Source organism: Bactrocera oleae, chromosome 4 (genome assembly GCF_042242935.1).
Source record: "Bactrocera oleae isolate idBacOlea1 chromosome 4, idBacOlea1, whole genome shotgun sequence".
Lineage (NCBI taxonomy): Eukaryota > Metazoa > Arthropoda > Insecta > Diptera > Tephritidae > Bactrocera > Bactrocera oleae.
The window spans coordinates 48,412,474-48,435,473 of record NC_091538.1 but is presented as its reverse complement, the minus strand read 5'-3'; the positions used below and the strand labels follow the sequence as shown (position 1 = coordinate 48,435,473).

General features: G+C 35.6%; 2 protein-coding genes across 6 annotated transcripts in view; one reads left to right on the top strand and one right to left on the bottom strand.

Annotated features, from left to right (window-relative positions):
* Nucleotides 1–23,000, bottom strand: part of LOC106622560 (electron transfer flavoprotein beta subunit lysine methyltransferase) — a 90,405-nt gene that overhangs the window by 17,577 nt on the left and 49,828 nt on the right. For all 5 annotated transcript variants that reach the window (XM_070108194.1, XM_036362897.2, XM_036362894.2 and 2 more), the window contains exon 2: nucleotides 15,439–15,608. In XM_070108194.1, coding sequence (XP_069964295.1) covers nucleotides 15,439–15,560 — 122 coding nt within the window. In that variant the 5' untranslated portion in view covers nucleotides 15,561–15,608. The remainder of the gene's footprint in view (nucleotides 1–15,438; nucleotides 15,609–23,000) is intronic.
* Nucleotides 414–3,155, top strand: LOC106622559 (cilia- and flagella-associated protein 45). The gene has a single exon (XM_036362892.2). It carries the CDS (start codon nucleotides 544–546, stop codon nucleotides 3,019–3,021), a length of 2,478 nt encoding a protein of 825 aa, XP_036218785.2. The 5' UTR covers nucleotides 414–543; the 3' UTR covers nucleotides 3,022–3,155.

Here is a 23,000-nt window from a genome sequence, read left to right as displayed (position 1 = left end):
GTTGCAAAGCGCAAGGTAACGTGCGAATCGATCCTTCCCCGAACATTTGTTGGCCACAGCTAAAAATAACACACTGATAAGCAGTTGAAAGAGTAATGGGAAGATGAAGCGTATAAAAAGCAACTCAAGGACACGCTAGAGCTGGCAACGGCATTTCTGGTTTTGCGAGCATAACTGCAATAGTAGCGGACACCACAGGCGGTATCGTATTTCGGCGCATCAGCCGGACTAAGTTTAATTTAGTTAACTATATTATGTTTTGTTTTGCTGTTTTAAGAATCCATTAAGAATACCTTAAGTACAGTTGTTCGCATTGAAAAGGGCCGAGTAGACGCTGTGGGCAATTCGTATAAATAGGCAGGAGTGGACAGTGTGAGACATCAGTTTTGTATCGAGCGCCAGGCGACGTACTAGGCTACTTCCGGCAACTCCGTGTGGAATTACTTTGCGAACGTAGCAGTTGTGCGGTATCTGCAACATATATATATACTGAAGGAGAGCAGGAGCCAATAGGCGTTTTCATAATTCAGAGAAGCAACAGCGATGCGATTATTTGTGGTTTCGGTGCTCAGCTTGTTAGCGGCTAGCAGTAGCGCTAATGCGGCCGCTGTCGCCGGTTATCCATATCGTGCGGAATTACTAGCTTACAGCCCAGCGCGTGGTGAATTTACCGCAGTGAATGCATTAGCACCGGACTATGCGCACTATATCAATCAACAGAATGCGGCGCAACTATTCGGTTACAGATATCCAGAGCCGATTGAAAGCAGAAGAATCACTAATGAAGAATATTTAAATCAACTCGCCAAAGGTACACTGAAGGATGAGACTGAGCTTATAAAAAAGCGCGATGAACACTTTCGCTTATGGGCCGTACAAGTGTACGATCAATATAGACAGGAACTGGAACGCCTAAAAGCGGTGGGTAAAGAGCCTACAGCTGATATGCTTGCGAAAATCAACGCATTCGAGGTTGTATTAACAGCGCCGAAAAGTGACCCTAGTCAAGAAAGTTCAATAATAAAGCAGCTACGCGAGGAGCATTTACGCTTCTGGAATGAGTCACGACGCCAAGCGATGCTGGCTCTGCAGCAGAAAGAGCAAGGCAAAACGCAGCAAACTGGCGCTGGTGCAACAGCGACGAAGACGACAATTTATTCACTAGACGCAGGCGAAAAGTTGTCCCAAAATGCACCAACACAGGCTGTATTCTTAAGTGAAACAGCCGAACAGAAGAAGGCGCGTGAAGAGCATTTGCGCATCTATCAGGAGCAAGTGCAGCGCGTGCAAGCCTTACAGGCGTCAGCTGGAAAAGCAAGCGACAGCAGCAGCGTACAGTTACCGAAAGTGGCGCGTATTGAGTATACGGCACAGCAAGGCGTACAGCAGCCGGTACAGGGTGTAACAATAGTTGAGAATTTAAGTTATTTGCAGGAGACACCCGAAGTACAGCGTGCGAAGGCGGAACATTTGCGCTTGTGGAATGAGGCGAAATTGCGCGCAGAGAAAGATGAGAAAGAAGGCAAGAAATATGAAGAAAAACAGCTGCAAAGTCAGAGCAGCGCACAAAAGCTCACACAAAAGACAGCGGAAACTCAGAATCTCGAACAGTCGGCCAATACCTATTTAGAGCAGCAAAAACAATTGTCAGATGCGTTTAAAAGCGATACGTTGAGCACCTTCGCGCCGACCAACGAGCAAAAGCCAGAACAAACGCTCACATCTGTGAAAGACACGCCGGAAGTGCAACGCGCACGCGAAGAGCATTTGCGCGAATTCGAGAAAATGATAAATAAAGTATTCGTTGCACCTTTAACTAGTGAAAACACATTTAAACTGTCGGCACAAGAGCCTGCGTCCACGCAGACACTACAGCAAAGCGCGCCAGCAGCTACTGCAAAATCAGATATTTATCAGAGTGAGCCGCAATTGTATGCCGGCGTGCAAGAAACGGCTGAGGTGCAGCGCGCACGTGAAGAGCATCTCAAGCTGGTGAAGGCGGCACAATTGAAGGCGAGTCAGACAAGCCAAACGGAAAAGGCGCAACTTGAAACTGAAATAAAACCCTTGTTATATGACGCGTCAGTTGATAAATTTGCGGAGCAATCTGCTGATGAAGAAGCGCGTTTACGCGCAGAAGAGGCAAAGCAGCGTGAAGCTGAACTTTTGTCCGAAACTGAGCGCTTAAGAGAAGAACAACGTTTGCAAGCTGAAGAACTGCTGCGCTTGCAACAAGAAGAGCAACGTCGCCAAGAGCAGGAACGTTTGGAGCAGGCAAATGAAAATAAGGAAGCAGAGCACAACGCTGAAAAATCACAATTACCGATTACGGCGCCTCCAAAAGATACGCTTGAATCATTAATACAATCACAATACCAGTCGGATCCGGCTGTTACATATGATATACGCGATACGGAAAAATATGCGACCAATCCGTATTTATTACGTTATGCTGTACCCGGCGGTAATGTCAAACAGATCGCCACGCCCATAGCAACTACTGCCTACTATATAGGCGCTCAGAAACCCGCGCAACAGCAAGGCTATGCTAACCCCGCAGTTTACTATTTGCGTGACGCCAATGAAGGTTATCTCAAATTGGATAATCCCTACTTCTTGCATTACATAACTAATCAACAGGGTGGTAAGGATACGCCAGCAACAGCCGACGCGGCGTCTCTGGCTTCCGCGCTATCCGCCTTGCAACAGGCGCAAAAGATTGAACAGCCAATCGCTGCAACTTTCGACCAGAAAACAATTACACCGTTCATTCCGATTGCACCCGTTGCTCCCAGTGTACCCAGTGCACCCACTACACCACTAGCGCCAGCCGCACCCATACTTCCAATTGCACCGTTCGCGTCGAATGCCGACAATATGAAAATTGTCTATGGCAATGATGCCGCTTTGGCTGCTTTGGAGAAGGCCACACGTGAGCATTTTCGTGCGCACGAAATCGCTTTGGAGCAATTGCGTTTGGCCAATCAGAAACAGTCGCCGTCGCAGAAAGATTGCTATTGAGCACTATAAAAGCGTTACTAAAACTCTTTGATACTTGAATACAGATAAAAATTTTAATTTTCATGAAAGTTTGTTTAGAATTCATAAGAATCATATATATGTGTACTTTTACATTGAGTTCTCTCCTGTAGGTATTGTAAGTTGTAATTTTTACTTTCTATTTTGTAATTTAAGAAGCAAATATTGAAAAACAATAAAAAAGAGTTCCATGGAATACACTATATGAGACTTCTGTAGGTTATTGTCCTGACGTTAAAAAGAGTTTTGACGATTTTATTTAGTCTCGACGTCCAACTACATTAACAAAGTTATTCAGTAAATTTCAATACAAGACTATGTGTATACCTCACTAAAATGGTGAACATGACTGAAATTGTTGAGTTATACCTGATTATGTCATTTTTTTATATATACTTGTACTGGAAGCTTTTTTGATTCAATGCCTTGAGTAAACGACAAGCGCCATGTAGAAAAAACGGAGAATGATAGATTGATGCTGAAATCGAAAAGCTAGTAATGTATATACATAAATTATCAGTTAATAGTGATTCCATTGGTAGTTAGACCAGGGTAGATAGTTTTTGAAAGCAAAAAAAAAAATCATAGTAGGATGAAACCCAATGGGAATGAGAGATAAAATAATATAAATAAAAGCAAAAGTAATTTACGGGCGATATGTGGTGGGGAATAAGAAGGGAAGTCGCGTGATTGAAGTTTTAAGGTATAAAAACGGTTTAACTTGATTACCGGTAAAAATGAAAAGTGGGTTTCAACGTACTATGAATATCTTTCACTTTTTACCATTTTCAAAGAATTCTGCAGTGGTCTAAGCGTGATAAAAGGCTTTTAATTTGAAATTGAAGGAATTGATATGATTATTTACAATTGACTGCCCAACAAGTTTGGTAAATCACTGATTACCTGTGTGGAATGACGATATTGACTTTACTGGTTTGCCATTCGTTAGATTGAGCCGAAACTGTCTTCAATCAATAACAGCATGACTCATTTGAGAATCAGAAGAAATGTATTACATCACTTTCGGTAACAATAATTGCTTTGTAGGACAACCAGTCGTAGATATCTTGTATAAACCAATATGTTAACAAATTTTTTTTTATTATTTTTTCAATCAAAAACAAGAAAAAAAGTTAACTTCGGTTTCATCAAACCTTTCATACCCTTCACAAATAAAAAGTTTTCCATACAAGAACTTGAATTGTGACGGTTAGTTTGATTGACAGCTAAATCTTATAGTGGTCCGATATTGACGGTTCCGACAACTGAGCAGCTATTAAAATATCGTGCATATTGAGCTAGAAAAGGGTTTAAAGTTAACTGGAAAGTCGGAAATGACTTTATCAAGTTTATGGAGGCGAGGGCGGGTATTGACCGGATTTTGTCTGTTTTTGGCTTCAGACACATCATTAACAGGAAAAAGGTGTTTTCTGAACTTTAATAAGATATGGGTATAATAATAATATAGGTATAATGGGAAATAGAGGAGGTTTGGACCCAATTTTATCTATTTTTGACACAGGTGCACTTTATTTGCGATTTGAAATTCATTAATGTATCATGCAGAGCAACGTTATTTTCCGGGAAAAAGAGAACAATGAAAAGTACCCTAAATCCACTTTTGCTCTAACCTGCCAATACAACTAACGGTACATATGTGCGACAAAATTTGCATTAAGACCTACCGTAAAATATGCCAGAATAGCGGTATTTTTATTTTTCAAAATAAATCTATATACAGGTGCCCCTGAAGCGATTGTCTTGCAAGTGAGCGATTGTCACAAACTCCATAAGAATTGCAAATAAATTTAGTTAACGGCGTAAAAATGAAAAAAATTGCAAAAATAAAACAAAAGGTTAAAATGTAAATTTTTGCGAAAATAACGAGATGAATGTAAACAAACGCATGGAAATTATGCGGATAATTGAAAAACACCTGAACGGCGCCATTTGAACGCTTCCATAGTGCGTATGATTGATTGTTTGGCGATCAGTTGACCGTTATTTATTAGCATAACGTATGTACATAGCAACCTCAGCTGCCGCCCACTACGCCAAGAGTGTTTCGACAGTTACTAGGCGTTTGTTGTTAAGTTGTACTGAAATTTCATAAGTACCGCAATAGAGGTATTTAGGCCATAACAGTAATGTAGTGTAGTATGTATTAATCCAAATATACACACACCTTCACATATAATATGTATATATGTATTTATATGTACATATATAATAAACCGCCTCGCGACAGGTTGGCGAGTGTTGCTGAGTGAATATAATTGTTTTTATCGGTTTGGTTTGATGCCGCGTGCCATTTATGGGCTGCAGCTGCTCTCACAAGTTATCTACGCAAGCACTGATCGCAGATATTCAAATACTATACTTACACACATAGATACACATGTATATACAATTATATCATATATGCCGAGTACAGCTTGCCGCTGTTGCCAAGTTCATTTCACTTTTCGCGCTGCCGCGTGTTAAATTAGCATTTTTCTAGATTTTGCAAATTGTATATACAGTGGAAAAGATCACTCGCTTACACTACACACCAACACACGCATATAGATACATTTAGAAACCATGCAATTTTATTTCAAGCCCAGACATTTATCAGCCTTTTATACAAGCACCAGATTATTCCAATTCACGACCTACCTCAAGTTAATTTGGGAAACTACTTAATAATTATCAGTTTCCAAGCACTCTAAATTTGGCAAAAAAAAAAATTATTACTCAGCACTTCTATGAACTTAACGCGTGGAAATTGCGTATGAATTGGCGCAAAATGCTTGAGATAAGATATGAATATACGTACGGACACATAATTTGACTACTGGTAATTTGCATGCATTTGGGCATTAAATATTATATATGGTGTATACAAACATATATATTTATTATTACATATAAAAGATATTTTTTTAGAGGAATGGAAATTTTTATATTGACAACTGTCAAACCACCTGTCAAAGTAGAGACACGCGCATGTCATTTAAGTTCAGTGTACTTCGGTAAACTCGCGACAAATTTACAATGACTCACATTTTTGCTTTTCCGGGTACATTAATCGTCAAATTGTTATATTTAGAATGAGAAATATCTTGAAAAGACACCCCAAGTTTATTTGCAACCGCAAAAAAATAGTTAAATGTTCAAGGTGGAATCAATGTAAAGGTCAATGATCGAGACTCATTAATTTTCCACGCCATTATCAATCATGTATGTATGTGTTAAATAATGCTTACGGCTGCACGGTCCGACCAGCCGCCACTTTCTTAAGCTGAACTTTTGACGACCGAATCTTATCCAGAAAAGGTCCACTGACAACTTTTTTTGTCAATAATCTGTGCTCATAAAACAATAACGACTGACCTGTGCAAAGTCAACATCACCTTTATTGGCGAGGTAGGGTTGGTTATCCTACAGCATAGTCCTCATAAAATGAATTTGGTAGTAATATGTGGGAAATTCTGTTCAAACGATAAGTGCTTTTTTTGACAATAAAAAATTCCATTAATTTTTTTGTGAGTTATTTAAAATAAAAGTTATATACCTCTATAACTATAAGGCACATCTTGAAAAGACACCCCAGGTTTATTTGCAACCGCAAAAAAATAGTTAAATGTTCAAGGTGGAATCAATGTAAAGGTCAATGATCGAGACTCATTAATTTTCCACGTCATTATCAATCATGTATGTATGTGTTAAATAATGCTTACGGCTGCACGGTCCGACCAGCCGCCACTTTGTTAAGCTGAACTTTTGACGACCGAATCTTATCCAGAAAAGGTCCACTGACAACTTTTTGTGTCAATAATCTGTGCTCATAAAACAATAACGACTGACCTGTGCAAAGTCAACATCACCTTTATTGGCGAGGTAGGGTTGGTTATCCTACAGCATAGTCCTTATAAAATGAATTCGGTAGTAAAATGTGGGAAATTCTGTTCAAACGATAAGTGCTTTTTTTGACAATAAAAAATTCCATTAATTTTTTTGTGAGTTATTTAAAATAAAAGTTATATACCTCTAAAACAACACCCTTTACATACTCGTAATTAAACATCCCTATATAGTACACACTAAACCGAAGACGATAGAGTCTTAGTATATAAGACTCTTTATCATATTAGAAACAATTTGGAGTTGTATGTAATATTACAGGCCAAAAAAATATCTTCTAACAAAAAGATTTTTCTTTAATTGTTTCTTACCTCTACTGACATTTAAACCCATGACTACTAAAGTGATAGCCACGTGCTCAAAGCAGATGATTACGTCCGGTGCTATATTTGTACGTAGTATGTAGTACATAAATATGCGCTAAAAATAAAGTTACCAGCATTGATATTCAATAATGATAAGAGACTGAAAACGATTTTTATATTACAAACATGCATATGTATGTATATCAAATGGGAAAGTTCTTGCTTAACTAAGATTTCAAAATAAAGTATATTTTACTGCTTATTTAAAATTTAATAGTTTGACATATTTATCAACTGTAAAGTAAGTTCTTATATTTTTCTGAGTAAATATTACTCTTTATTTGTTAGATGATGATATCTTTACTTTGAGTGACGTTAGATGCTTCCTATTCTTGACATTTTTGCAATTTTTATAAAATATTTGCAAAACTATTTTTAAACACAATTTAATGTTCTACGATTTTATCCCATCATAGTAATGTTAAAACAGACAGGCAACTATTAAACTTATGTAAAACATTCGGTGCCATCAATGGAGTTTTCTAACATCTATGGAACAAAATATTGATTTCTACTACTTATATTATTGTTCTTTTTTAATTTAAGAAACTAAGTCCCAAGTCTATGAGGTTTATGTTATTACTTAGGTAAAGTAAAGGGGAATGCCTTTTCTATTTGCGGAACACGATTTCATTCATATGGTTGCCTTGGCTGGTCTCGTACGGTGTAGTGTACGACAAATGAGCACCTGCTTGGGGAGAAAAAGACGTGTGCAAAATTTCAGATCGGTGTATCAAAAACTGAGGGACTAGTTCGCGTATTCACAGACGGATCGACAGACGGCCTGATGAATAGACAAACATGGATAAATCGGCTCAGCTCGTCACGCTGATCATATATACATACAAGTATACATACAAATATATATGTATAAGTGTCAAAGGAGGATTTAAACAGGAGTGCAACTGCTTTATGGACGCCAAAAATGTGAAAGCAAATCATGATAAATCTTTATATATCACAAATAAATCCTTCTGAATAATCTAATGGAGTATTACTCGTAGAAGTATATACGAATATTTCATGTGATTTTATATACCCTCTGCATAAATTGTCGTCTCCTGTAAACTTTGGAGTGTAATTAATTAAATATATATGTAAGGCACTCGCACACATACACACTTCACATACATATATATTATGTTTTCATTTATGATTCAATAACTTTCACGTCATAGGTTTTCCCAGCGGTAACTATAAGGCACATCGCCAGTAGTATTTTTGATTAAGATATAAATTATATTTTCATACTTGTAGGTATGTACATATTTAATTACGCTTACGCACCAATTTCCAATTTTTGATAAACATACGTAATATCTGAGCAGAGATTACACTTTGTCATTGTATATCTAAGTGAATCATTGTTGGCGCATTATTCATGACGGTAGGCGACTTTTTAAGCGCCTTTCAGTAAGGTGAGAAAGTTTACTTTTACGTGAGGTGGCATTATTCACTCTATAAATAATAAATAGGAAAGCAAATCAAATGATAACGAAAATCTCACAACACATGACTAAGATAGAGTCTGATCTAAATAACTTTATACAATATCGTATAGCACTCAAGGTGTTAGACCAGGTTAGAGACGTCGAAGAAAGCATAACTTAAAAATATATTGTTGTGAGTAAGGAAAATTTTATCGAATTTCTTTTTTTTCAGGCTTTAATAAACGCATGTTTGAGTTATTGCGCCAATCTTCAGAATAATCTTTTTCAAGAGGACCTTTACAAGTATCGCTGATTAAAATTTCAATTATTGACAGGAAGAATTAGCATAAAATTGTTTATAAAAAAGTTTCATTAAGAATTTCTCCATATTTAGATATTTTCGATATTCAAAAATATCTACCTAAAAGGATCTTGCCCCTAGCAAAGTTCATCCTGCTGCAGTCCTAGGAGTTCTTGCTGGACATTGTCCAATAGGCATACATGCGGTAAGGCTAGACATCTTGTCGAACGCAAATTGTCAAATTTGCATGAAGGAGGGTGAGGTGGAAATATCCAGGCACTTTCTCTTCCTTTGTTCAGCTTTTGCAAGACTGAGAGTGAAACATCTCGGTAGTCTTACCTTCGGCGAACTAGGGACATAGCCGGAACTGACAGATGTCTCAAGTTCTAATCAGTCGATTTCCTAAAAATTTGAATTTTTTTCCCTAAATATTCTTTCAATATCTCTTTATCGTTTGAACTAACAAAACCCGAAATTTTACGCACTGAATTCGATTGACCCGAAAGATTCGACACTGCAGCGTATTGAACAGGGAACATATTTTTCAGCCAGTTTTTTTTCAAACTAATTTATCGATGTTTTTATAATCCTTAATTAATATTTTAAAGTGCTTATAAATATTTCTTTTACTAAGTCCGCATTTGCAATAAATATTAAAAATAATTTTTAAAATAATTTTCAATTATATTAATTTATTTTTATGCTTCCAGTTATTGCGCATTAGATTCACATTTCACTTATTTGTATATATGCACATACATAAATACCCTAATAAACACTGGTTCACCTGACTCCAGGGCGTATGCGCAACAAATAAATTGCATAAGCAATCTGTGAAATTCGTTTATTTTGCTTATCTTCATAGTACAATCGGATAATTGCGTTGTGCACTACATGGTAGCATGGCTTTGATATAACAGTTCTATTTTGGTATTACAAACACACATAATTTTTTTTTCTCATTTTCTCTTTTTCTAATTATAACACACAGTTAATACGGTAGTATCAATGGCTGATGTAAATTTACATACCAATTTGTTCAGCGCCCCCAGCTTAGCCATCAGCTTATCAAAATGGGTTGGCGGTTTACTATAAGCACACACATTCAAACACGCATCGATATTCACCAATAAGAGGCGAATCTCTTGTAATTGTTTGACAATTATTAATTTCTACATTCATTGACATGTTGCATACTTGAACTGTCTAGACCGGAATGAAACAAGTATGAATGAGTCAATGACATTGGAAATATTCCTAAAATTTGATATATTCGAAATGTATTCACAGTGTTATCGATAACATTAGTAAGCATGGAATCTGAATGCATTCGTAGAAAAATACCAATCCGTTGCATGCGAGTAGCGTGTGATCTTAATGGGCCAAAAGTGAATACATAAAACTAACACTGTTGCGGCGTATCAAGCGTTTATGCCATTAGTGCTGGAGCTTATTTGTATAAGTACTTGTATATGTGTAAACATACGATAGTCCATTAAAGTAGATTAATGTCACAATATTTATTGTTTTTTTCGCTAAAAATAAACCCAATTGAATTAAGGTGAAACAGTTTGGTGTCGAAAACTTGTTACAACCTGTTATTTAAGCGTATATTAGCCGCAACAGGATGCAGTAGTTCTTGCGGTAATAATTGGGTAACTGTGTTTTACTTATGCATGTAGATGTGCCACTATTGCGAGGGAAATTTATTTTTAACCCCATTTCTAGGCGCACTTTATTATACTATCCTAACTTAAAATATTCGAAAAAGTTTCCAATAAAAAAAAAATTATTTTATAAAATACCCAAAACCGAAAGATTTAATAAACAGAAAAAACAAGAAACAAGTAAGGAAGGGCTAAGTTCGGATGTAACTGAACATTTTATGCTCTCGCGAAATCAGAAAAAGATCAGAGTTTGACATTTCTTTATATATTTTAATAATTAGAAGTAGGAACTGTTGCCTCAATTATTAACATTCCCAGTGCAATTAATTAGAGCAATTTGTGAACTAAACTTACTCAAACTATGAGAAATCGTTCTTGTGTTTTGTTGTATACGCTTATAATTGATTTTATATAGAATGAATTACAACTGTATTGCGGAGTATGAAAAGAAATAATTTTTTGACAATGAATACAATTTTTTATTAATTTAACCTAATCTGTTTCATTAAGGTGCCTCACATACCATCACCAATCACATGGAGTAAAGTCAAAAGAATGTTCAAAAATTCTGATATTAGTTACATGGGGGCTAGGTAAAATTGTCACCCGATTTGATTCATTTTAGTTAAACAGATACCTTGTTATGAGTAAAATAGAGGGGGTTTTTAGTGACCTGCAAGTGGCACATACCTTTGCTGTGACGACAGCACTGATGATCCGGAAGGCACTTCCATCCCCTCACCCGTAAAAAAAAATGAGTAAAACACGCTCTATCATTTTCTTTGAAATAACTCACATATTGGCCGATATATGCGGCATAAAGTCACCCGGAAGTTCAAAAATCTTTATATAAAGTTGTCAAATATCTCCCTTCCGCTTTTTTGCTCTTCATTCAATGCTTTATAAAATGTGTTACAGTGATCGGATTTAGTTAAAATATGCGCCGTTTTGTTCGATGATCTGTTTCCATCTAGACGGCAACTTCATAATACCTTCCTCGTAGAAGCTCCCCTCCTAATTTGCGAAGAATTCGGACAGCCACTTTTCACAAGCCTCTTTTGAGTTCAACTTCACACCACCAAGGGCATTCGCAATGGACAGGAACAGGTGGTAATAACTTGGCGCTACGTCCGGGCTATATGGTGGATGCGATAAAACCTTCCATCCGAGCTCCCGTAGCTTCTGACGAGTCATCAACGAAGTGTGTGGTCTGGCGTTGTCCTGGTGGAACACTACACCCTTCCTGTTGGCCAATTCTGGACGCTTCTGGTCGATCGCCTGCTTCAAGCGGTCCAGTTGTTCGCAGTAGATGGTAGAATTAAGCGTCTGGCCATATGGGAGCAGCTCATAGTGGATGATTCCCTTCCAATCTCACCAAACACACAGCAAAACCTTCCTGGCCGTCAATCCCGGCTTGGCCACTGTTTGGGACGATTCACCGGCCTTCGACCACGACCGTTTTCGCTTGATATTGTCGTATGTGATCCATTTTTCGTCGCCAGTCACCATCCACTTCAAGAATGGGACGAGTTCGTTCCGTTTCAGCAGCATATCGCAGGCGTTGATTCGGTCCAGAAGGTTTTTTTGCCCAAACATCAAACTTTTTTTTGTATCCAGCCTTCTGCAGATGGTTCAAAATGGTTTGGTGACTAACTCCCATCTCCTGGGCGATGTCACGAGATGCCATATGCCGGTCTAACTCGATGTATTCCATGATTTGATCGGTATTTGTCGTCACAGGTCTTCCGCCGGCTGGCTTATCCATGGTGTCGTTTTCACCGGCTCTGAATCGTCGAAACCATTCCTCCGCGGTTCGAAGTGATAGAGTACCATCCCCCAAACCACCATTAATCTCATTCTCTAGCGGATTTGCCTTTAACGAAGGAAAACTTTAAAATAGCGCGAATTTCGGCGTTAGTGAACTCCATGTTTACACGTCTATAACTGTTGAACGTAATATCCAAACTAATCATGCATAGCGTTTTTTGTAGGTTATGTCAAGACCTTTCAAATTATGTATAGTGTTGCCAGATACGAGCTCTGTAGCGCTTTGTACATAGCCGCGAAATTCAAAAGGCAAAAAAGCGGAAGGGAGATATTTGACAACCTTATATTAGGTATATGAGGGCTACTTCCTGTATTGATCCGATTCAACCCATTTTTGACACAAAAACATACTATTATCAATTATATTTTATTATATGAATTTCAATTATATATCTTACACATTGACCGGTATTTTCGGTAAAAGGTCAACTATAAGCGCTCGGGTCCACATATTCAGTACCTGGGGGCCTGAACAGTTTTGGTTCGATTTAGACAATTTTTGGTCACAAGGTGGCATACTTTAAACGCATTATCTCCGATACAATCATTGTTGCTTGATTTGCATAGTGGAAAGTTAAATAATCAGATGGAATTTAAAATGGTGTTATATGGCAAATAGGCGTGTTTGTAATCCGATTTCGCCCATGCGCAATACTAACCTCCGCGGTTCTACGAAGTTTAATAAAGATATCTAAATTTTTACTCAAGTTACAGCTTGCACAGACGGACGGACAGACGGATGGACAGATAGTCACCCGGATTTCAACTTGTCTCTTTATTCTGATCATTTATATATATATAACCCTATCTAACTCGATTAGTTTTAGGTGATACAAACAAAGGTGAACAAAACTATTATACTCTGTAGCAACATGTTGCGAGAGTATAAAAACGTTAAGTTCGGTTGCACTAAAGCGTATTATAGCCTTCACAAATAAAAAATGTTCAATACAATAACTTCATTTTGATAGTTCAGTTCATTTTTGGTAGGCAGCTACATGTTATAGTGGTCCGATCTAAAAAAAAAAAAATTCGTAGATTATAACATTGATTTTAGACAATAATCCATGCTAAATTTCGTGAAGATATTATATAAAGTGTAAAAGTTTTTCAAACAAGAAGTTGATTTTGATAGTTAGTATCGTAGCTATATGCTATAGTGGTCCGGTATCGGCGGTTCCGAAAATATGCAGTTTCTTGGGGAGAAAACCATCATTGCTAAATTGACTCAGCTCGATAAACTGATAACTTATATACATATATACTTTATAGGGTCTTCGACGTTTTCTTATGGGTGTTACAAACTTCGTGACAAATTAACCCAAACTACAATTCGGAGTAGAAAAAATTTACTATCATATTCGGATAATATATTCGAAGTGGAATAACAAAATTGGAGGATATTTACCGTTAGGAGCTTTTCTTCAATTTTAAGTTAATATTTTAGGATCGCTGGAGTCAGTAAGGTCCAGACTAAGCGCCCTATGATGCCCAAATATTTATTTGTTAGAGTTCGGTTGGCCATTAGTGACTTGTTCTGGTTGTTGTTGTGGGCAATGCAAGAAGTTAAAGGATGCGAAGAGTTTTTGTACTTAGCTTAGCCATGTGTGAAACGCCGCGCTTACTAGTTTAGACATTAGTTGGCCTCCTACGAAGTAAGTCCAATAAGAATGATGCAGAATAGTACACGAAAGATCACAGCAGCAGCAGAGCAATATTTTATTACAGCAGATGCAAGTTTTGATATTCATATCTTCGACGAAACAAAGGAAAATAATAGCTGTTTTTGATAGGTAATTTCTCTGCTCTCTTGTCAAAAAATTTACATGTGACAGCAACAACAAAGTTATCGAGTTGAATTGAAGTAGGAGAGTATGCGAATACTTTAATATACTTAATTGAGTGCAAGTGATATAACTTTTTTTTTGAATGTTGCCAAGTTTTGTTTTGTATATTTTAGCTAACTTTTACTATTGGGAATAATTCAAATGACAAATGATATTACAAATTTCTTTTTTTCTTGTATTTTCAAAACATAAGATATAAAATCAGTTATAATAACTTATAGAAAACTAAAATAAATGGTTACAGCAACGTTTACTTAACGCGAAAAAGGAATTTATCCACTGAAAAAGAATCATAGCACTTCTGGGCATGCGTCAACAGACTTTTTAACGCAGGGTTGTACCACAAGTGCTGCCCATTTGTTTGAGCAACTAGTATAGTTTGTTCGATTTTCTGGAGAGTAATGGTTGGCGATTGGAAGATAGCTAGTATTACCGAACCACCGACACTCGGAAGACCACGCATATCAAATGTAGTCATGGGTGCTTTGTCGTGGCTATGCGACGAATGGCAAATCAGGTTGATATTTTGGTAGGTCAAGAATCCATTTTTTCATTGCATTCATCATGAGCTTGTTTTGAGGCCCGTTTTGGAATTTGAATTATCCAAAACATGCAAAGAGCCAAGCCAAATTTATAGAGAAATTAACTTAAATAATATGTACACGTTATTGTTCGAGTGTTCAAACCAATACCGCTACACTTATTAATAGCGGAAATGATACATCTGCTAAGTACTTTGAACTATTTTCTCTAAACCAGAATAATCCGCATAAGTGGAACACTTCATATATATCTTTCTACTTTTTGCATTTGAAATCAGTACTCGCGCCACCAAAGTACGCTCAAGTGCATAGAATGCATTTAGTAATACCTAATCGAGCGCTTATCATTAGCACATGAGTAACGAAAGTAATGAAAGTGAAAGTCCCTACCATTGTAATTAATACCATATGTAGGTACAATAACTACATTAATACATTTCCTCATAAGCAGGCATGACTGAACATTTTCAAGGTGAACCCAAAATTAGCACAGAGAATATTCGTGTTTACTCACCCACTTGACCGACGACAGGGCGCGTGATCTTCAGCGTGACGTACGCATCGCAACGCCCACAAATGCGACGGCAACGAAGACGATGGAGAAGTCGGCGGCTTGCAGATCAGACGCCGCAACATTTTTGTTTGTGTGTGTGTATGTGAATGTTTGTGTTCCAATTAATTGAGCTGTAAATAAAAGAATTTCTCTTGAATTAACTAAAAGAAAAGAAATCAATGAAGTCAGCGAAATATAGATGTACATTTAGGGCAAAGTCTCTCATGCGTATATTTGGCTGAACTATTTCTATTTGTAGAGCTGCTTAAAAATAATTTCGACAAAAATAATATTTGGCAGTCCACATATGGCATTCGATTCTACGTAAGTTGCGAACATTTGTGGGCTTACATACATACATACATACTTAGTGGTCTGATTAATAGTCCAAGCAATTTGTAGAATTTCTCTTGCCAATTCTTCTGCATTTTGCCTGGCATTGCTTCTATCTACTTCACCTTATCTTATCTGCCACTTTAAGATAATGCACAAATCGTTTCCGATTTTTACAAAACAAAAACAATACCAAATAGAAAGTAGTATACATATATGTAAGTGTATTAGAGCGGGTCGATTTGTAGGGGGGTCGAAAAATGAAAAAACAAGCAAAAACGTTAACTTTGGTTGCACCGAAGCTAATATACCCTTCACAGAACTTGATTTTGATTGTTTAATTTATAAGGCAGCTATATGATATAGTGATTTGATCTGAACAATTTTTTCGGAGATTGCATTATTGCCTTAAATAATAATCCATGCCAAATTTCGTAAAGATATTACAACAAAAAGTTTCCCATAGAAGTACTTGATTCCGGCAGCTATATGCTATAGTGGTCCGATATCGGCCCTCCGACAAATGATCAGCTTCTTAGTGAGAAAGGATAGGTGCAAAATTTCAGATCGATAGCTGACTAGTTTGTATATATACAGTTTGTGTATATACAGACATACGGACGGACATGGCTTAATCAACTCAGCTCATCATGCTGATCATTTATGTATATATTTTATAGGGTCTCCGACGTTTCCTTCTGGGTGTTACAAACCGTCGATTTAATGCCGTCACAAAAATATTAATATACCTATATTGAAAAATTTTAATTTTCTTAATCTTCAAAAAGTTTACTCTGTATTCTTAAAATATGTATAAATATATTCGCAACATTTTCAAACAATTGATTAATTCCCAAAAGTCGCATATTTTTAGGTTGTGATCAGGTGCGGCCCTTAACTAATTTGTTTCATAGAATCATTCCCACTCTAGTGTGTATGTATGGAAATATGTAAATGTGTATGTATGTACATATATATAATAAATTCCTGCTGGTGCTTCCCCCTATAGCTCGCTGGTGAAATTCAAAATTTCTTAAAAAATTTTATAAACATACGCCACCATGACCATCATCACCACCTGCCTCTCATTTTATAATTATTACTGCTGATTAATTAATTTTTATTACATTATCTGTTTTTGTTATTCACTTAATTTACTGACCAAGCGTGGTGTGCTAATATAGTAATATACTTATTTGGTTGTTTGGTTACTTGTTCCGACGTTTTTAAGTGGGTGGTCCATAACAGAACACTAAACATACATATATATGAGTACATTCATGAATATATAATCACTCATACATACATATGTACTTATATCGGAATCAACTCATCGCAATAGCTTTTTAGACTCCTTATCTCTGTCACTCGCCCATGAAGTGTTTTTTATTCACGTGTCCCAGAACTGACGGACAATTTTGTTATAAGTAGCTGTAAATTATATATTCAAATATACTCAATTTATTTGGCGGCGCTCTGTGTTTGCTGATTTTTATACTTCCTTGGAAGTGATAACCTAATTTATGAATATATATTTGTTTGTTTTGCACATAATAAGTTCCAAGTCTAAGTGTGTACTTAAGAGTGACAATTTCTGAAATTAGCCTGCAATTTCTCCAGACAGTAAACTGAAAGCTATTTTTAGTACAAAATTGAACAAAATTAAATATGCGTATGTGTATTTATAACCACTAAGATAACAAATATTTAAATATTTTCCTAAGAAGTCAGTGATTTGGACCAGTTTTCTATCAAAATACATATAAAGATGCGCATCTTTTCAAGCTCAAATAGGCTGTGGTTCATTTAGCTGAAGTTTATTTATTAGAGAAGCTCACTCGTGTAAATATTTTTGATGGAAGGTAATTAAATAGTATTTCGAAAATTATGCGAAAAAGATGTTAGAAAGGTTGTGCAAATTTTGTACGAAATAAAAATGGCGTTAATCCAGCTTTGGACAAAAAATTTTAGTTTTCTAGCTTTTTTGCTTTATTTCGCTTAATATATAAGTCATCTATTATAACTCCAAATTGACCTGATGGTATTTAATTGTGCCCTGTTTTGGAAATATTATTAGCACGATTTGAAGAGGTTATATCGTGAGTCCTGAATTTCTCTTTTATAAAGGAATTTAAAGTTTGATTACTGAGCAAACAACTTTAATTACTTTTTCTGGGTATTGAACCAAATCAATATTTTGGAGGGATTGAATCATAAGTAAAAAAGCAATTTGTCCGATTTGTCAAAATATTTTCGCTCCAAGTTGGAAATTAAGCTTATTTCAAACATCAGTATTAATTATAATACAGTTATTTTTTTCGAAGATCCAACTTTGAGCTCTTATAGCTTCGCTCATATAATGACAAAAATATATTATGACCAGTTGGAACAGTAGGAAAAGAATAGGTCCTACTCGTGTTGAAAAATCACACATTGCCTTGTCTTCCTATACACATATGTCTTACGTTAGTTTTAGTCATGATAGGATGAAGATATGAATAATAAATGAGAACTAATGTATACAGTTTTGATAATAAATTGACTCTATTACCAGCTAACTGGGAAAAAAATTTACGGTAAGTATAGTTTGATTGTTTAATTCGAATATGAGGCGAATCGGGATATAAATCGTTACCACTTGTCGGGACTTTATGTATATAACCTTCTCCTGAATTCAAACAGTAAGTATTATACTGAATTTTAGCACGATATGTATGTATGTGTCAGTAATACCGTCTGAGTCTCGAAACCAAAAAAAAACTTTCCCAAATTAAACAATTCTAACAAAAGCTTATATCTTATGCATCACGAGGTAAATGATACCAAAATGAATAATTTTTGTGCTTTAATATTTAAGAACTAACTTTGAGATCATGCATTTTCGGCGATAGAAGAGGCTTATCTAAGTTTTATGTCAGATGTAATGAAAGGCTAAGTTCTAGATTCTGTAAAAGTCATACCATCACCGAAGACGTTCATCGTTCCAAAAGCGATTGTTATCGTTCGTTTGCACCGAAGCTATAATACCCTTCACAAATATAATAGATGCCTTACAAGAGCATGATTTCTTGAAGATACCTTAACAAATAAAAAAAGCTTTCCATACAAGCCCTATTGTTCAGATCGTTCAGTTTGTATCATAGCTATATGCTATAGTGATCCGATATCGGCGGTTTCGACAAATAAGCAGCTTTTTTGGGAGAACAGTGTGAACATTTTTAGATTGATATCTCAAAAACTGAGGTGCTAGTTCGCGTATATAGAGACGGACATGACTAAATCGACTCAGCTTGCCATGCTGATCATTTATATATATATTTTATAGGGTCTCCGACACTTCATTCGTGGCAAACTTAATATAACCTGATCAAGGTATAAACATTTGTGATTATCCCAAATGTAGCTAATCGAGATAGCACTCCAACTCGATATCGTATTAGCGTGTTGGACATATTGTTGATTAAAGTTTGGTTATGCGAAAGCTTCGTGCAAAGTGGGCGTCTCCGTGAGTTCACAATCGAGACAATACCAGGTGTGTTCAAAAGAAAAGGTGAATTTTGAATTTTTTTGAAAAGTACTTATTTATTCATCAATATCTATTTGATCCCCTTCAAAGAATTCCACCCTGTTTGTATAGATATTTGACACTTACTACCATCATATACATAAGTATGCCTACTTATAAATATTTTACAATTAAAATATCCATTATGTATACCATCTTACAACATACATACATATGTATGCGCATTATGCCAAGATGCATTGCTAATCGACTATTTCTATGTCACATGCCGAAGTGTTAATTTCTATAATAAAGAGATTTGCCAGCGACCACAAAAACAATATCAGCGACAAATGCCAGCTGGGCCACACACGTGAAAAAGGGGGCTATGGCAGACACATGTGAATATACTTGTACATATATATGTATGCACATATGCTATAACTGCACATTTCAGCAACTCAAGTTCGCATATCAAGTGATCGACGCATGTGCTCACATCGAAAGTTTCAAATAAGTTTCATGACCCAGCAATTAGCGCATTTCTCAAATATTACATGTGTATGGATGTACTGTATATACATACATACATTTGTAAATAAAATACAGAATTATTCAACTGTATTATGTGATTTATATTTTTATTAATTTTAGCACAAAAACAATGTATGTGATTAATTCAAATGTTAATGGAATTATTTCAAGGATGAATATTTTAAAAGAATGCAATTTTGAAATTCATTTACACGACAATCAAAACTGGTTTTGCCAGTCACAAAGGGACTGATATTTTCAGTAACGTATTCATAAAGGTATTATGTATGCATGTACGTGTATGCCTCTCAGAAAATGTACGCAAAATCATTTGCGTAAATACTAAAATGAGCAAAAAATTAAAAAAATGTGATTTTGAAAAAAACCGGAAAAGACAATAATTTGTATAAAAATAAAATCAAATAAGTTAATCAAAGCATTGCATTTTTAGGTGATTTGTTGACTTTATAAATATAGTATTTTTAATTAAAATCAATTTAAAAACACACGCTTTCGAACTCTTTACATTTTTATTTGTATTTTATTTTATTGCGGTCACTCTTCTTTGCAAGAAATCGTGTGACAGCAAACGTCACAGCACACGCCCCTTCTTCAATAGCGCACACGCGATCGACAGCGTGACGTTTTCGCCGTTGTTGAGGTTTTTTTTTTTGTGTTGCTGAAAGTTTGCCAATTGAAAGAAATAAACGTCAATTCGACATATGAAAGCATGCCACTTTTCGACTTACACTGTTATTAAGTCATGGGAAATTTATTTCATGTAAACAAAAAATATTTTCAATTATTTCTTTGTTGACGTGCCTCCTAAGAATGCAACAACAATATGAAAGCAACAATTCATTGTCATCATTTCAATATTAAATTATTATGAAGTGTATTGCACATTTGTTTACTGATTGATTAAAATCACATACTTACACGCATTTATACATACATATTCCAGAATGCATACATACATATATATGTATGTACAATATGTCAATCAAAACTGACTGACTTTGTTCTACTCTCGGTTTTATTGACATTTAATGCCCTCATTTGTGTTTGCTTTCAATGCAATTTCTTTGACTTTGTGACAAATTTTCCCAGCCGATTTCGTAATTTTATTTGGAGAATAGCAGCCCATTCATACCATATTCGTACTTAACGTTGAAATGGGAAAATCTAGCGATTCCCGTTGCTTGAGATTTACAGTTTTATGAATTGAAGGCATTGAGTACTTGCATTCCATAAATTAAAAAAAAAAACTGAGAGAGGGTGCAAGCAAGCGTTGCATTGTGAAGAGCTTTTGAGAGCGTGCAGCGTACACTTATACGCTCTTGCAAAGTTCTAATTCATTACAAATCGAGAAGCAGGCATTAGATTTTCATGTAATTCACAGAATTTTCTGACAAAAAGCATTTACAAATGTGAAATGAAAATGAGTCCCATTTTTGGTTTACCGAGTAAGATTTTTACAATGCGGGAAATACCCAAGTTTATTATTGTTTATACAGTAAATAAGCAAAACTAAATCTCAGATTTCAGAAAACAAACATTTGTTTGATGGGATGCTTTAAGAAAGTGCGTTTGAGGTCATAAGAGACAATGAAATATTTGTTGCTCAATTTGTGATTATTTCGGTCAAACTTTAATGACAGATGCTAGAAGGTTTCAACTTCGGGCAAGTATTTTTGAAATATAAAGTTTTTAAATTTTTCGAAAATTCGATTTTGACCTCTCTGCCTCTCTGTATATGCTTGACTGAAAAATATTAGACATCACTGAAATAAGACGAAACTTACATACTATTTTTAACAATGACAATTTTAATATACCCAATTTTGAAATTCTAAGTCAAATATTCCGACTTTGACTCACCCTCTAGAAAAAAATTGTTTGGTCTAATACTAAAAAAAATGGTGATTATTACATATAGTGTAATTCATATTTCATATTTCAATTATGTTGAAAACTACTATAAGTGCGATAATCCTTTAAAGCAGAGCGCCAGAAACGTAAAATTTTAATAAAAGAGTAGTATAATAGCTTTATATGTGTATAACGACTAAAAAAATAGAAAATGGGCTTCTCATCTCAAAATGTGTCATGAGGAAATTAAGTGAATATTGTGGTCAGTAATTTTCTGATGTACTTCTCTGTACTTCTTCTAGACCCCAAATAACTAAAATGCATTTCATTATTCCAATTATACAGCTAGTTTTGTAAGATATATTAACAAAATTAAGTGAACGTATTATTTCTGACACAATGTCTTTTGATAGTAAATGCCAAAAGTAAATTGGATCGGTCTTCTAGCTCTTATATACCCTGTAAAATGATTGACTTTACGCCAAATGAAACGTTTACTCTAGCATAACATGCTTCGGGACCCGAAATGGTTCAAATCGGGCCAGGTCCAGCATTTATCCATTGTAATAATTTGTGTCCTCTATTATGCAAATGTTAGCATAATGCACATTGATAGTTAATAGAATAGTTGCAAGCGGTTTAAACCTTCCTCCTAAACCCCATATTCTCAAATAATTTTCGTGCTTCGTTGACTAAAAGCCTCAATCAAAATGTGAGAACCTTAAGAGGGTATTCTAGTGTGGAATTTCAAAAAAAACTTTTTTTTTTATATTTTCAAAGTTTAATTACTTAAGAATATGTCTATGAGCGGATTTTTGAAAATTTAAATTATTGTCGGAGATATAGACATTTTACTGATCCGGCCTCCAAACTGGTTCGGCTGGGTCTAATCGAACAAAGGACTTTACGCGAAACTTTTAATGCGTTTTTCTCAGACCAGACTTTTTCAATACGATAGCCACGATTTCTCGAATTATACTAGACCGATTAAATTGAAATTTTCAGATAATCTTCTTTATGAACCTCTCTCAAATATGAACTAGCCTCATCCCCAAAGAAAATAATTTTTTTTTTTTAATTATCGCTAGTTTATACAATCGCTACATCATTGCAGATTGATAACCTTTTTTTCATTTCAGATGAATAGGAGGGTTTAAATCATGGGTATTTTCATGTGCCAATTTTTTGAGACCCCCATTTCATCAGCTGCCAGTGTTATAAATTTTTAACTTATAACTCTGTTTTTCTTCTCTCTTGCAATATTAATAAATAACTGATA